The sequence below is a fragment of the Triturus cristatus genome, chromosome 6, assembly GCF_964204655.1.
Source record: "Triturus cristatus chromosome 6, aTriCri1.1, whole genome shotgun sequence".
In the NCBI taxonomy this organism is placed as follows: domain Eukaryota; kingdom Metazoa; phylum Chordata; class Amphibia; order Caudata; family Salamandridae; genus Triturus; species Triturus cristatus.
This window is the reverse complement of record NC_140589.1, coordinates 924,771,289-924,785,119: the sequence shown is the minus strand read 5'-3', so window position 1 is coordinate 924,785,119 and position 13,831 is coordinate 924,771,289. Positions and strand designations below refer to the sequence as shown.

Below are 13,831 nucleotides of genomic sequence, written 5' to 3'. Positions count from 1 at the left end.
AAGGTCTCAAATTTGCCACAGGTTTCTTGAAAGCACGCAAGGACATTCTGTAGTCAAGACTCTAATCTTGACCAGGAAAGTAACTATTGAAACTTATGGTTTACAAAAATAAAATCAAAGTAGCTTGAGTCTTATATCAGCATGAAGAGCATTTCTCAGATTGACGTTTACTATATTTGCAAGCATGGACACCAAAACATTTGCCCATACTGTGTTAATGTGTAAAAATTGCAAAAAAGTGACTTAATTGTGCTTGAAAATCTGCAACGTTCTCTACATAACATTTTAAGACTTGTTGTCTCACTGCCATGCCTGAATGTTTTGAAAAACCAAAAAAATATATTTGGGGAAAAAAACAGAAAATGTGCTGCATTACGCAGCGTGTTTTACCCTTTCTTGTCACACACTTTAGTCAACCCTGTTGCGTAATTTGGTTCTCCCTGTCACATGTTGCAGTGTCCCTGTCCATGATGCATTTGGTTTCTTCAGAGTTGTTTTTTCATAATACCTAGCTTGAATTGTGAATTTTTGGGCGCTTTCTAGCCACATCTCGAGTAATTCATCGTAAGTTTACCACGCGTCACATTTGTCAGCAGTTGGAGCAATTTGTATGGAATATGTTGGAGCTGTCCATGAATACAAGTGTCAAGCACAGATACATCTTAACTTAGAATTTCAGTTTTATATAGCGCTTCATTCTGGCTGTCAGAATTTTTTTAAGCAGGCCAACTTTGGCTTTTAAGGGAAATGTAGCACCGTGAAATATATAGATTTGCCCTCAACTACAGAATATTGTGAGGTGGGGGTGCTGAGTGGTCGTGAAACCAGTTTCCCCCACACCAAACTATATCAATACTTTGATCTACATTCTCCTGGAGACTCAGCCAACAATATTGGCACTAAACATTATTACGCCCTGCTCCCAAAAGCAGATATGCTGCAGCGTAAGTCACTTCTTATGGGACTGAAGGGCAAATCATGTTGGAATGAGATGAGAAAGACAAGTCTTTGATTCTAGCTTAAGACTTTTATCTTATTGATTTGCATAACAATAGATTGCAGCATAATGTCACTTCCGAATTGAAGATCTTAGAAAGTCAGAGATATGTATGCAGGTTAGGATATGTTGACATGTGACAGAGGTTGCAGAGGAAAGGTCAGGTTCTAGAACTCTTGGTTGCTGTGTTGGGACAGGAATGTCACAGCACGATGTACATGTGTGTCCTCTGCCCAGATTGCCCGAGCTGCATGACTGTGATCCTGTTTTCTTTTCATTTTTGGTCAAGGCCCACGCTTATCATGTGTGCACTCTTGGGAGGAGGGTGGGCTCACACTGCCTCACACTCCAGCACTCAGTTTGCCCCATAATAAATGCAGTGCATGATAACACTTTTCTTCGGTGTCAGGCTTTAGTTTTTCACCCTTGTTGGTGCAGCCAGTGCTGCGTATCTCTAGACACGTGTTTCAGGATAATCGTCCTTCTTCAGTGGAGAGCAACACTTTTTTGGGGTTGCTGGAGATGCTGCCCTCTTGCTCTAGCCCCGGCCTTTGACAATGAATGATCCTGAGTCGGGAGGGGCACACCAAGCGCACTTAGTTATAGTGACCGGTGACTGCCATCCCTGTCATGGGTTTCATGCGTGGAGCACTGTGGTGGCAGTGTACCATAGTTGGTGAATTATAGTAATAGGCTTGTTTCTGTGAGACATTAATGTGCGTTTACAGGCCCATTCATCTTACGTTCCGCTGCTCATGATAAACCTAGAATCCTACACTATATCATCCTGTGTGCTGTATGTGTGCATTAGAATTGATAGTGTGCTAAGCATGAGTGAAAGACACAAAATTGATGTACGGAATGCAGAGCAAATCAAAACATTCACCCCCAGTCAAGAGATCTAGGTTAAATCCATAATTATTTTTGCTCACCATGCCACCCCAGTTTAGACCAAGCCATACGCAAATCAGTCTTAACCCTGTGCCTCATGGGAACAGTCCAGCCTGAACTGCCAAGCCAGGTTCTCCCTGGACCGGAAACAAGCATCCTAGGACAGGTTCGGGGTTTCACCCCGGATAGCATGATTCCAGTTGCACAGTGAGCCCAGGACCCACGTCTTGGCATACCTGGCACACTTAGCGCAAGAAAGCAAAAGACACACAATTGATGGATGGAACGCAGAACAAATCAAAACATTCACCCCCAGTCAAGAGATCTGGGTTAAATCCATCATTCTTTTGCTTACCATGCCACCCCAGTTTACACCTAGCCATATGCAAATCAGCCTTGACCCTGTGTCAAGGGGAAATGGCAAGTACTTACCAGAATGATGAGGTGACCCATGTCATAAATCAAGTACTCACTGGAGTGCCAGAGTGAGGTGCGATCTTAAGTTTGCCACCCGGTAGAGGGCCACCTACAGAAGCCTCAGCTTCTGCCGTGACCCTCTAAGCAACGCGCTCCACTGCCATCTGCCACACAGCTTCTGAGAAGACTGTCCTATGTCACTAGGAGGCTTCCTGCTACAGGTGAGATTCTGATCCTGTGTGAGGGCCAAATGTGGCCTAATGCTGCTCCTATGAATTTGGTGAAACACTGAACCGGCCTTGGCCCAAGAGACTGGGTGCTAAGACTAAAACAGGAGGGGCCGTATGAACTGCACTCTAAGACCAACCTGTATCTCGGAACCGAGGAATGACTTGAACTCAGTAAAAGGGTGGACCCACTAGAGACAGGCAGAAGTCTAGACGAGAGTGGCAAAGGTTCATCGACTTAGGAAGGCGTGAAACTTCCAAGTTTGTTAAGTAAGGTTGAAGTGAGCCTGAGTATTTCCACACTCACCGCCCTGAGAAGCCTGTGATTGCTCATACTTGCTACTACAAAGAATCAAGTGAGGAACGTGTGTACTTTGCCTAATTTGCAGACCCATAATAGGGACGACAATGGGACAGCAGTGGTAAAAAGCCTCAACCCCCACAGTGGTGGCCCAGTAACACCTTCCTGGCCCGTGGCCTCCTGAATGGGCTTGGACAGGCTTCAATCAAACACGACAGTGTGTAAGAAAATATTGACCTTCAAGGGGCTTTGTCCTCTGTGGAAAAGGGGGGTGGTCCTGGGAGAGGGGGGAACCTTTTACAGAAGGACTCCTAAAAGATGATTGTTTTCAGATTTCGTAATCCTCTGAGCCACCAGGAGTCACTGGCATTCTTTCAATGCTGGGGAGATGTGATCAGACTTGGAATCCTGATACTTGGTTCTGTATGCTTTAGAATTTAAAGATGATTTTATTATGTTACACTAATCGAGCTGTTGTAGACCAAGCCACTGGTGAGTTCAATCTGTTGTCTTTGTTGTATGAGTGTCGCAGATCTTCACAACATAATTGTTTGGTAGTTGGTATCCTTTTACTTCTGCTGTGATTTGGAATGCACTAGAGATATCTTTGTCAAACCAAAACCCAAGAGGTTTCACTGATTGAGCTAGCTGCCTCCTAAATCTCTTGGCCATGCAAATAGGAGGCTGTTTGCCATGGTGCATGCAAATATTAGAACATTGGAATGTTGAGCACTCCATTGAAAACAATGGAGTGCTCCGGGCTTCTAATGGCCATTAAAACCTGGAGCATCGACATTCCAATGTTTAACAAAGGTCTCATGGAGCCCGAGGGGATTTAAACGCCCTCGGGCACCGTGAGGCCTTTGATTTTCAAATTGCAACATTCTGTCCTCTAGGGGCGGAATGTTCTAATAGCCTTAGAGCCCTACGTAGCAGGCTCTACTTGCCATTAAAGGCCAATTCCCTTGTTAAAGGCCCTCGCCTAATGCTGAAGTGGGCCTTTAATGTCTGGTAGAGCCTGCTACGTCGGGCCCAAAGGCTATAATAAGGATATCAGAACGTTTTTAAGCTATCCATGTGGAGATAATTCGGTGTGTCTCAAACACGTAGCTGATGATGCATCCTGGTGTGAAGAGCTGCCAAGCAGGATATTTATTTGAATATCATCTTTGTACATTTGGAATTGCAGTGGGTAGCAGGATCTTATCTGCATTTATGGTGTCCATTAGGTGTTAAAGTCTAAAGGTGATGGGAATTCCTGGGGCTGATAGATTACATTTATAATGTGAATTGCATCATTTTTGATTTGCTGGTTATAGACCTAGCTTAAAAGATTGTTATTACAAATTAGAAATGAAGAAGACATCTCTGGCCATGCCATTCACAATTGCAGCGGCATTTCTCTGTACATCAAAGTTTCACTCTTTGTTATGAAAATAGTCCATTATTTATTAGATAAACCTTAACAATTAAGTTAAATCTGCTGCAATTTGGAGGAGTTAACAGCACAACATGCCGGTATGCACACCCTCTAACAGGTGAATTCATGTGCAACTTACACATAATTCCCACTCTGAAGTATCAAACTCAGAAATAGTAAGCACCTAGCACCCCATTTTGCAGGTCAGATGGCTTCCAGTATGCCTTATCTCACACTATTGTGACTATGTCTGAAAGATGACGTCATCACATATCCTCTTGACTTACAAAGACAGATGCTCCTATGATAAATCTTCCTCGCTATAAAGACAAACTCTTTCACAATACAGGGCATTGTAATTAACCACCTTAGACAACCTTACACTTATCCAGATCACACACAAACAACACCTTCATCTCAGGCCTGCTCAAGGCATGGGCAGTGTGCGTAGATTCCCAGGGCCCTGTACTCAACCCACCAACATGGGGCCCACACCAGTGTGACAGGGCCAAGCCATAGCACACCAGCCCTTCAGCCCACTAGCAGTGGCGGCTGGCACGAATCTGAGGTGGCGAGGCGGGGGGTGTAAAAGAAGAAAAATATACGTACCTCCTCGCTGCTCTACCCCACGTCGTCTCTCCTCCGTCGGCTGAACAGGAAGCAGCCAGGCTCCCAAGAGCCAATCACAACGCTGCAATGCAGTGTTGTGATTGGTCTGAACGCCGTAATTTGCGCTCAGATGGAGACTGGGGCCCTCGGCAAGGCACCAAGACTGTAATGCACCATGGGTGGAGAACACGCTAAATGCGCATGATTGTTTGTCCGGCCCAATACGGCCAGCCAAAGCATCATGCACATTTCAGTGTGCACACCACTCCTTCCTTGCCCTGCTCTGTGAGCAGAGCAGCCCGCCCCACCCCTTACTTCTGCAGCAAGAACAAATAAATTGATAACATCAAGTTATTATCATTTTATTTTTTCCTTTCCTCCACTGCTGCAACACATTGGGCGACGTTCCTCCGCCTTAGCGGAGGAGCCGCCACTGCCCACCCGCCCATCCAATTAAGAGAGGTATCTCATTGCAATTGTGCAATGCATTTGGACCTCGCAGCCATGGTGTAGCGCTGTGGCGTGGGGAGACCTAGGGCTGGGGTGCTCCTGTGCGCCCAGTTGCAACAGGACACATTCTGCAGGTTCGTCCAGTAACCAGGCCTCCTCACCCTGCTGCCCCTGTACAGACTCCCCAGGACGCCCATCGTCAGGCAGTTTGGTTCCCCATGCGTTTTAACTCTCTCAGCCTACAATCAACTTTCACTTCAGCTTTTAATGAGCGGTAGAAGAGGTGCTTGTATGTGGCTGAGAGGGAGGACTGCAGCCCAGCAGGGGCTGGTTCAGGAGTAGGGTCATCTGATTGTAATGGCAATTGAATTTATATAGCACTTACTACCCCTGACGAGGCGTCAAAGAGCTTTTTCGGCGAGTAGCAGGGCCGGACTGGGAAAAAAAAACGGCCCTTGAAAACTGCTCCCCCGGCCCCACTGGGGGGGAGGAGGGGGGCGGCCGAGCTGTTTGTTAGGGATGGTTTCGGCCGATTTTGTTACTGGGGCCGATATTGCTAGCCCCTGGTAACAAAAATGGCCCCCAGGGGCCTAAAACCCGCACTCACCCTAGCAGCCCACCTGGGAAACGCCTGGTGCCTGCTACGGCCAGTCCGGCCCTATGAATTAGTATGGTGAAATACGAAAGTCATTTGAGTGGTGGCTATGTTAGTTAGTTATTTAGATCGAGAAGGATAGTGGAGGGGTAGAAGAAGAAAAAAGGTTTGCATTTCTATAGAGCTTGCTACCCCTGATGGGGTGTGAAGCGCATTTTCAGTGTGTAGCACACTCTGATGAGATTCAAACAGCCCTGAATGTGTCAGGCTGTATGCAGACTAGAAGAACCTTGCACATTCTCTTCCTTTGGGAGGGGGGCTGCTCCATGCTTAACACCAAAACACTGTCCCCTACAAGCCTGTAGCTAGATAGGCCTGTTGGATTTGCCTGCGCGTGATCCTCCATTTGATTCAGAGCACCTTCTGGCTCGAACTTTGCTGGTGTTTGAAAGTGCTTTATGTATTTCTCCTTTGCTTATATTTAAAAAGGGTCTGTCGTGTAACGAGACATGCTGAGGTACCATTTTCTGCAGTGTAAGGTATACACGTCGCTGCCCGTTGCCAATGACCCCGGGAGCGCCGTTGTCTGCATACACTGCAGTAAGAGCGGGAAGAGGGCCTGAGGGGCGGGGCTCTGCCGACACACATCATCCTGCATTTGCGCACTTGTGTTGCCTTGGAAACTTTGCCGCAGAGCCTTGCACTGACTGTGCCTCGTGTGTTTTTTTCTTTCAGAGGTGTGGAGAAATTTCATTCGATTGCCCTGATCAGAATGCCAAATGTGTTCGCATGCTAGGTAAGTTGTCTTACTTAACCCTTTCGAATTGGAGACGTCTGTCTGCACGCGCTTTTGTCAGAGCAACGTTTTCTTGATGGCTGGGCTATCGCAGCGGAAAGAGGTCAATGTATGCAAACGGTGATATAGATTAACCTTTCTTTTTTGTAGTGACGGCAGGAATGCCACGAGTTTTCTATTCAGACGATTTGTTATTAATTGTGAAATGAACAGTAAATTGAACCGGTGCTGTAAATATTTTTACACACCGTATCACTACCTGAAGGGCCAATTTTTATATTGAAAGTTTTGAAACCGCTCCAGTATTGCGTTTTGTAGTGGGCTTTCTATGGAAATATTGGAGCAAAACTGCACAAAGCGTGGGCAAATGTACTTGGTTCCGTTGCAAATTTGACCCACAATCAGTGCTTTAAATGGGCCGGTACTCTCCGGTACTGAGTACCGGCACTTTTTTATTTTGAGAGGGAGAGTACCGGCACTTCTCAAGAGTGACGTAATACTTTTAATTGGAGAGTACCGGCACTTCTCAGAAACAAGCAGGTACTCTGGTACAGAGTACCTGCACAGCATGCGTGCTACTGTGTGCCAAAAGTAGCTGTGTTTTACGTGTGGTTCTAGGTACATGCCTTCATGCTGTGACGTGAGAGCTGATGGGTAAAAGTATTTATGTTTATTACATGGCATAAGGTCCGGCCTCAGGGTGCGTAAAGCGTGGTTATACAAAATGGCAGCCAATGAGATTTACAAATTAAATATATATATATTGTAGCATGATTTAAACAGGTGTCAGCCTCGCACAGTGCGTGGAATGGGTGTTACAAACTGGGTGGAAAGTACCACATATGATGTTTTCACTGTTCCGTTTTTGGGTAAGATTATTCATTGTCACACAGCTAATCAGCATGTTTCACAATTTAGGGTAGTACTCAGTGGAATTTAGATTTTCGTTTTTTCATCCAACACTAACTCCGCCCCAGTTCTGAAATGCACGAGGTGAAGTTTGTGAATAGATAGCCAGGGCTTTCCCACAAAATATTCACTGTTTTAAGAGTTCGTTGAAAAAGCCCCTGATGAAGTACTCATTAGTGAGAAATGCATTGGAAACATCTCTAGAAGACAACATTTGTGAAATGAAAGAAAAGTTCAATTTCTAATGAAATGTAGCAAAGAAAGATGTTAACAATGGAAGTATAATAGTCCATTTAAAAAAATTGCACCAGGAATGACTGTAAGCTCTGTCTTAAAGTTGACGTTGAAACCCCTCTGGGAATTTGTTGAGTGGGACATACAATATATATCAAAATAAATGGCACCAGACTGCAGGTGAGTGCCAGAGTGGCAGATTCTCATCTTCGAGAGAAACGCATTTTCAGGTCCCAAGAAATATTAATAAGTACTTCCAACTGTGGAGGCCAGTGGAACGGGACATAGAAACATGCTCCTACTTTACTTCGGGTCCCATGAATTTGTTCCTAAGGCGTTCTTGTTGATTTGTAGATTTGGTCAGGTACATTAGCCTGTTTATAGAAACATTTCAAGAAGTTTACCCCTCTGGGTATCTGTCTGTAGATCCGTAATCGATTTATTAGCCAATATCCGATATCTTGCTTACCTGAAGACTATGGTATTTTTTAATATTGGTGTGTGTATTGTTTTAAAAAGCCAAATAAATATACGCATACGTCAAAAATAAAACATGTTCCAATCAGTGCTTTAAAATGCGTTCAAGCTCATTGGATTCTCACTCAGCTGATATCAGCCAAATTACACTACAGAGTCAATGCTAAGACACCTTCTCCAGTCCTGTAAATAGAGCAGTAAGTCTTGTTTCAAATGTGATGTAGGTTGGATGCATTTACTTCATCTATTTTAATTTGCCATGGACTCAACAACTCCAGTCCATTTACTGCCATCAGAGACACCCATCATTAATATCCATGGGGACGATACACAGAGAGCGACAATCAAAACCAGTGCTAACGTGATTCCAAAGATCAAGCATACAGGGCCAGGCTTTCTTGAGTGTTAATTTTATCCCATATACCACTTGTTTCCCATGCCTGAACAACAAATGGTTTTCTCTGTCCAATCTACCTCATTGAAACGCATTCACTCTGCCTCCACACTCCAAACCACCACACAATCCTCCAAAAAGAACCAGGACATGCTCAAAAGCATGGCCTCTCCCTTCCTCAAATTAATTGCAAAATCCGGTCTCACGTATGTATACTGTATCATTCCCATATACTATCTAAGAGAGGCTTGTCAATTAAAAGAGAGAAATGGCTACCATTTGTCGATAATAACAGAGGTGTGGCTATGATAGGACAATATGAATGTCGCTAATCCTTTCAGGCAGGTAAGCGCTCTGAATGACAGCTGTAGACAATAGTTAAAAAGACATACAATATTAACTTTTCTGTCTTTTTCCAAAAAGTAGCATTATTCCTATTTTGCTTGATTTTAAGTGCTGCCAACTATGGAAGTTAAAAGAAACCTGGGCAGGAGGCGATAAACATCTCATACTCCACATACAACAGCACAGGTTGTTTTATTTTTACAAAAACATTTTTAAAAACACACACACACAAAGAGAGTTAGTTTAAAAAAAATACCACTGATCGTATAGTTTGTGCCCAAGTCGGAATCCCAGCTTGAGTGCAATTTGTATTTTTTGCCTGTGTGATTTTCTCCCAGTCGGTCTTAACACACATCATGCAGCAGACTGCTTAAAATCCTAGTTTGTGTTTTGCTAATTGTCGCCGCTTAAACTAAGGGAACCATTTATCTATAGTGTATTATCTATAGTATCTTATATATAATATCTTATTTACAGTGTTATTACCTCATTTTGAGGTCTGAACCTTGAGAGGTCTGAACCTTGTGATGGTGGAAAAATTGTGCACCCGCGCATTACTATGCCCGCATTACCAGTGTTTAGCGAGTGAACCATTTGTCCCTAGATTCCCTCTTGAGTGCACTCAGACTGTGTCCTATATTAGTCATTGTTTACAGAGGTCTTTGGTACATTTGTGCAGTTTGGTATACGCAGGAAAAAATGTTTATGTAGAAAACCACAAAATGTAAATATAAATAATTGAATGATTTTTTTATGATTTTTTTTAATTTTAACGCTTTTCATTTTTTTTCTGCTTAAACCATCAAGTAAATATTAAACTGCATTTAAAAAAAGACATTTGGCACAAAGGCCAGTTTGAAGCTTTCTAGATATTTTTTGTTGAAAAATTATGTAAAACGTTCCATCAACGTCAACCAAAGCTGTACAGCTACATGGCATTTCAAGCAGAACATGGGAACTGCATGACTTAGGACAATTAACTAAGATTGCTGTGGTACCAGTGTAATTTACATCAACAGTTGTACCACCTATCAACCGCAAAAATCTTATATGTGGACCGACTATAGCATTGCAAAAACTATTTTTAGCATACGCCATTCAGAATAAATGTTGGTGCAAAATTCTACCAGAATTTGTGCAATTGATATGTTGCATAAATGAAGATGAAAAACTCAGTTGGTGCAGCCTATGGGTCGCGGCTTCTTGGGTCAGAAAGACCCTGGAAATACATTTTACTATGAGTAGGTGTGACCTGCTCTGGTAGTGCTCCTCACTTATTTCTGATTGTACCAGTAATGCCGTAGGAAGTCTGGGACAAGCTAAGAGTAAAATCAGAGTATGTCACAGCAAGATCTTTCTGAAGTGGACCATTGACTTTTTCCCCATCATAAATTTTGTATTGCTTTTTTCCTGAACATGTTTACACTATTCTAGCTGTGTCTAGACACAATAGTTCTGATAAATGTTAAAGGCAAAAAAATAGAAAAACAAAAAAATTAAAAGATTTGTCATACATATAAAAATAACTTGATTAGTATGTAAACGGTTTCTTCTTATTAGAATATATTTTGCTGATTTTCAATTTTGATGTGAGAATTTATTTAACTTTATATTTAAGTCAACTCTCAGAGGTCGAGGGACCAGTGCTGGCTCCTTCGCTAAGGCGGAGGAGCGTCGCCCCACTGCTTCACAGTAGTGAAGTAAAGGAAATGTAAAATGATAATAACTTGCGTTATTATCATTTTATGTTTCCTTCTGCTGCAGCAGCTTTTGAGGCGGGGCTGCTCCGACTACAGAGAAGCAGGGGAGGAGTGGTTTGCCTACTCCTAAGTGGTCTGAGTGCTAATCCACAGCGCTCAGACCAACCACAACACTGCATTGCAGCGTTGTGATTGGCTACCGGGAAGCTGGGAGGGTGCTTCCTGCTGCGTCCTGCATTCTGCTAACCCGAGACAGGAAGAAGAGGACGAAGAAGAGGCAGCGGCCAGCCGTCACAGGTAAGTGGGTTTTAAAAAAAACTTGTTTTGTCAACCCCACCTGCCTCCACCCCACCACCCAGGTCCAGTGGCAGCCACTTCTGCCAAGGACTGCTTTGATAAATGCTTTTCATGAATGTGACAAGCTATTACTAGATACAGTAATATTGCAACAGCTATGCGGCAAAGAATTAGGAGGTGGTTTCATGACTTTATAACGTTTTTTAATTGTACATTTCCAGCACCCACCTTGGTGACAGCAATTCCCCAATGAAGGGGATTTAGCTCCCGAAGCAGCTTTGACTATTGTAATGGGAGCCATCTCAATGTAAGAAAGCCTGCTACAAAGGCAGAGAGCTTTGCATGCAGTGGACTGTTCTCCGTTGGTGTGGCAGAAGTTTTTGCCTACCACACCGGAGAATGGTGGGTCCTTCACATCAACGTTAAACGATACCCCAACGTCATGTGACCAATCATCTATCATACAGTTTGGGTGCAATCAGAGCTTTAAGTGGGCAGAGTCCTGCCGGTGCTCAATACAAGCAGCTTTAAAAAGCAGATGCTGAGATCGGTGTCGTAATAGAGTGGCAGGGTAGGGGAATGGGGGGGGGACAGACGTATGACAAGACAAGTAAAGAAAAACAAAAAAAGACACACCTGCCGCATCACCACATCGCGCTCCTCTTGATTGCAGGCACAGGCTCCCAGAGTCCTCTGCGGCCAGTCCTGACACTGCTTTCATGCTGCTGGTAGCATGAGAGAAGCAGCAGGTTTGGCCTGAGCACCCTCGATTTGCATTCCCAGTTAGACTGGGAGCATGTGCCTGCTCTCTCCAACCCAGCAATGCAGCTCACGTTGGGGAAAGCTTCAGTGCGCATGAAGGTTTGGATGTCCTGAGACGGCCAGCCAAACCAACATGCGCACTGATAACAGTGCAAAACACTCCCCCTAGTGCCTGTCATCCCTTTTGCCCCGCACCCAAGCCTTGGCTCTGAGAGCAAAAATGAAACGCTGATAAACAAGGGTGTATTATTGTTTTGTTTTTACTTTTTTTGGCTGCAGGCAGGGGGGGTGACGCTCCACAGCCATAGCGGAGGAGCCACCACGGACTGAGACGGGCCCCTATCGGGCTCTCCATTATTGCTCTCACCCTCAGGGTTGAAAAAAAGTCTTAACTTTGCAGCAGTACCCCCCTTCACTGCCTTCGATGTAACTTAAAAGAGACTCCTTATAGTTCTTTCACAATCTCACCATTTCAAACCTCAACCCAAAGGTGTGCACTGATTACATTACACAAGGACATATTCAGTTTTTGAAACACAGGATTTTGAGCCAACACCGAGGCTTGAACCTGCTTCTGAAGCTCCAAAGTCGGCACTTCTAGCCATTACGCCACGGTCTCTCCCACATGACCTGAGGCATTTTCCAAATGATATACAATGAAGCCGTAGCTGTTGCTCATTTATCTTATGCAACTAACAACTACTGACACAGCCAATAGCCCTGGCTTGTTGTAGGCATGATGTTACTTGTATTATACATCTGGATGCAATGACAGAAGCAGCAAACTATCAGTTGGGAGGCACTCTATGCTAAGCACATATTTTTAGCTTACCTGTTCTTAAACCACGCCTTAATTTAATTGGCCCAGGCCCCATTGAGAAACCCCCTATTTTTTTCATCCCACTTAAAGCCCTGGGTGCAGTGAAGCCTGGGTTCTTGGTGACGTGTAACATTCTCAAAAGTGTTACTTCACCACCAGTGTTTTTTAAAACAAATATTCTCGTTTATCTCCCGTCCCCTTTTCTTATATTTTACCTGCTTTCTGTATTCTCTTTTAAAGTAACTTTTGTTTTTGTACAGTTTTAACATAATACATTCTTCTTACCTTTCAATTCATATGCAAAACATTTCCATATTTCACTACTGCGTTTGGTGCATGGTTTCTTTAAATTGATACCCACATCCAGGACAAATTTTGCCCAAAAAAATAAGTAGAGGGGCCCAATTATTTTCTTAGGACACTGCTACTAGTGCTGCTGAATGAAAAATACGTCCTGGTCCCTAATTAGGAATGTGGCCTACATTACTTCAACTATAATCTTGTGCTTAACAGAGCATGCCACCTGGCCAGTATTTGGGTATCTGTATCTGAGTTTTTATTTAGTGCATCGAATAAATTACACAACAATTAATGCATACTTCTGAAACATGCCAGACATATTGGTTTTGCCAGTGCTTGTTAGCATTGATTTGTATTCAGCCTTAATCCTGCTCCTATAAGAGCAGCCAAGCCCAAACTGCCAAGACAGGACCTCTCTGAATCAGAACAGAAGAAACCCAAGACCTGGTTTGGTCTATTTGGACCTCTTCATTCAGGGGCAGCTTTGTTCCAGTGGCACAGCGAGCATGGCTCCCATGTCGGAGCATATCTTCACGTGAAGGGTGTCACAATGAAGAATACAGAAAGTGATGGATGGAATACTTGAATCGTTCTCAGCAACTGATCACTACCTGGCCCTCGTCCCAATCCACAATTTTCACCCACTTCAACCAAGCTGCACCCAACGGAAGAGGCCCAAATAGGCAGAAACCAGTAGTGGGTTGCTTGCGTTCTGGTTGGAAGCAAACATATGTGTGAATATTATATGATATGATATGATATAATATGATATGTTATATTACATCTTTTGGAAGTGGCCCCACCAGTTTTTACCTGTGGCCAATTCTTGACCCTTCCTCTCCCCCTGAAATTCACTTCTATGGAGGCCACTAACTGGTCTTCCACACACT

At 43.9% G+C, this 13,831-nt stretch overlaps 1 protein-coding gene across 1 annotated transcript in view; it reads left to right on the top strand.

Moving 5' to 3' along the window:
• Positions 1-13,831, top strand: part of PDE7B (phosphodiesterase 7B) — a 984,492-nt gene that overhangs the window by 377,366 nt on the left and 593,295 nt on the right. Inside the window, exon 2 of the mRNA XM_085611598.1 lies at positions 6,643-6,703. Within this exon, the coding sequence (XP_085467724.1) occupies positions 6,643-6,703 (61 nt within the window). The remainder of the gene's footprint in view (positions 1-6,642; positions 6,704-13,831) is intronic.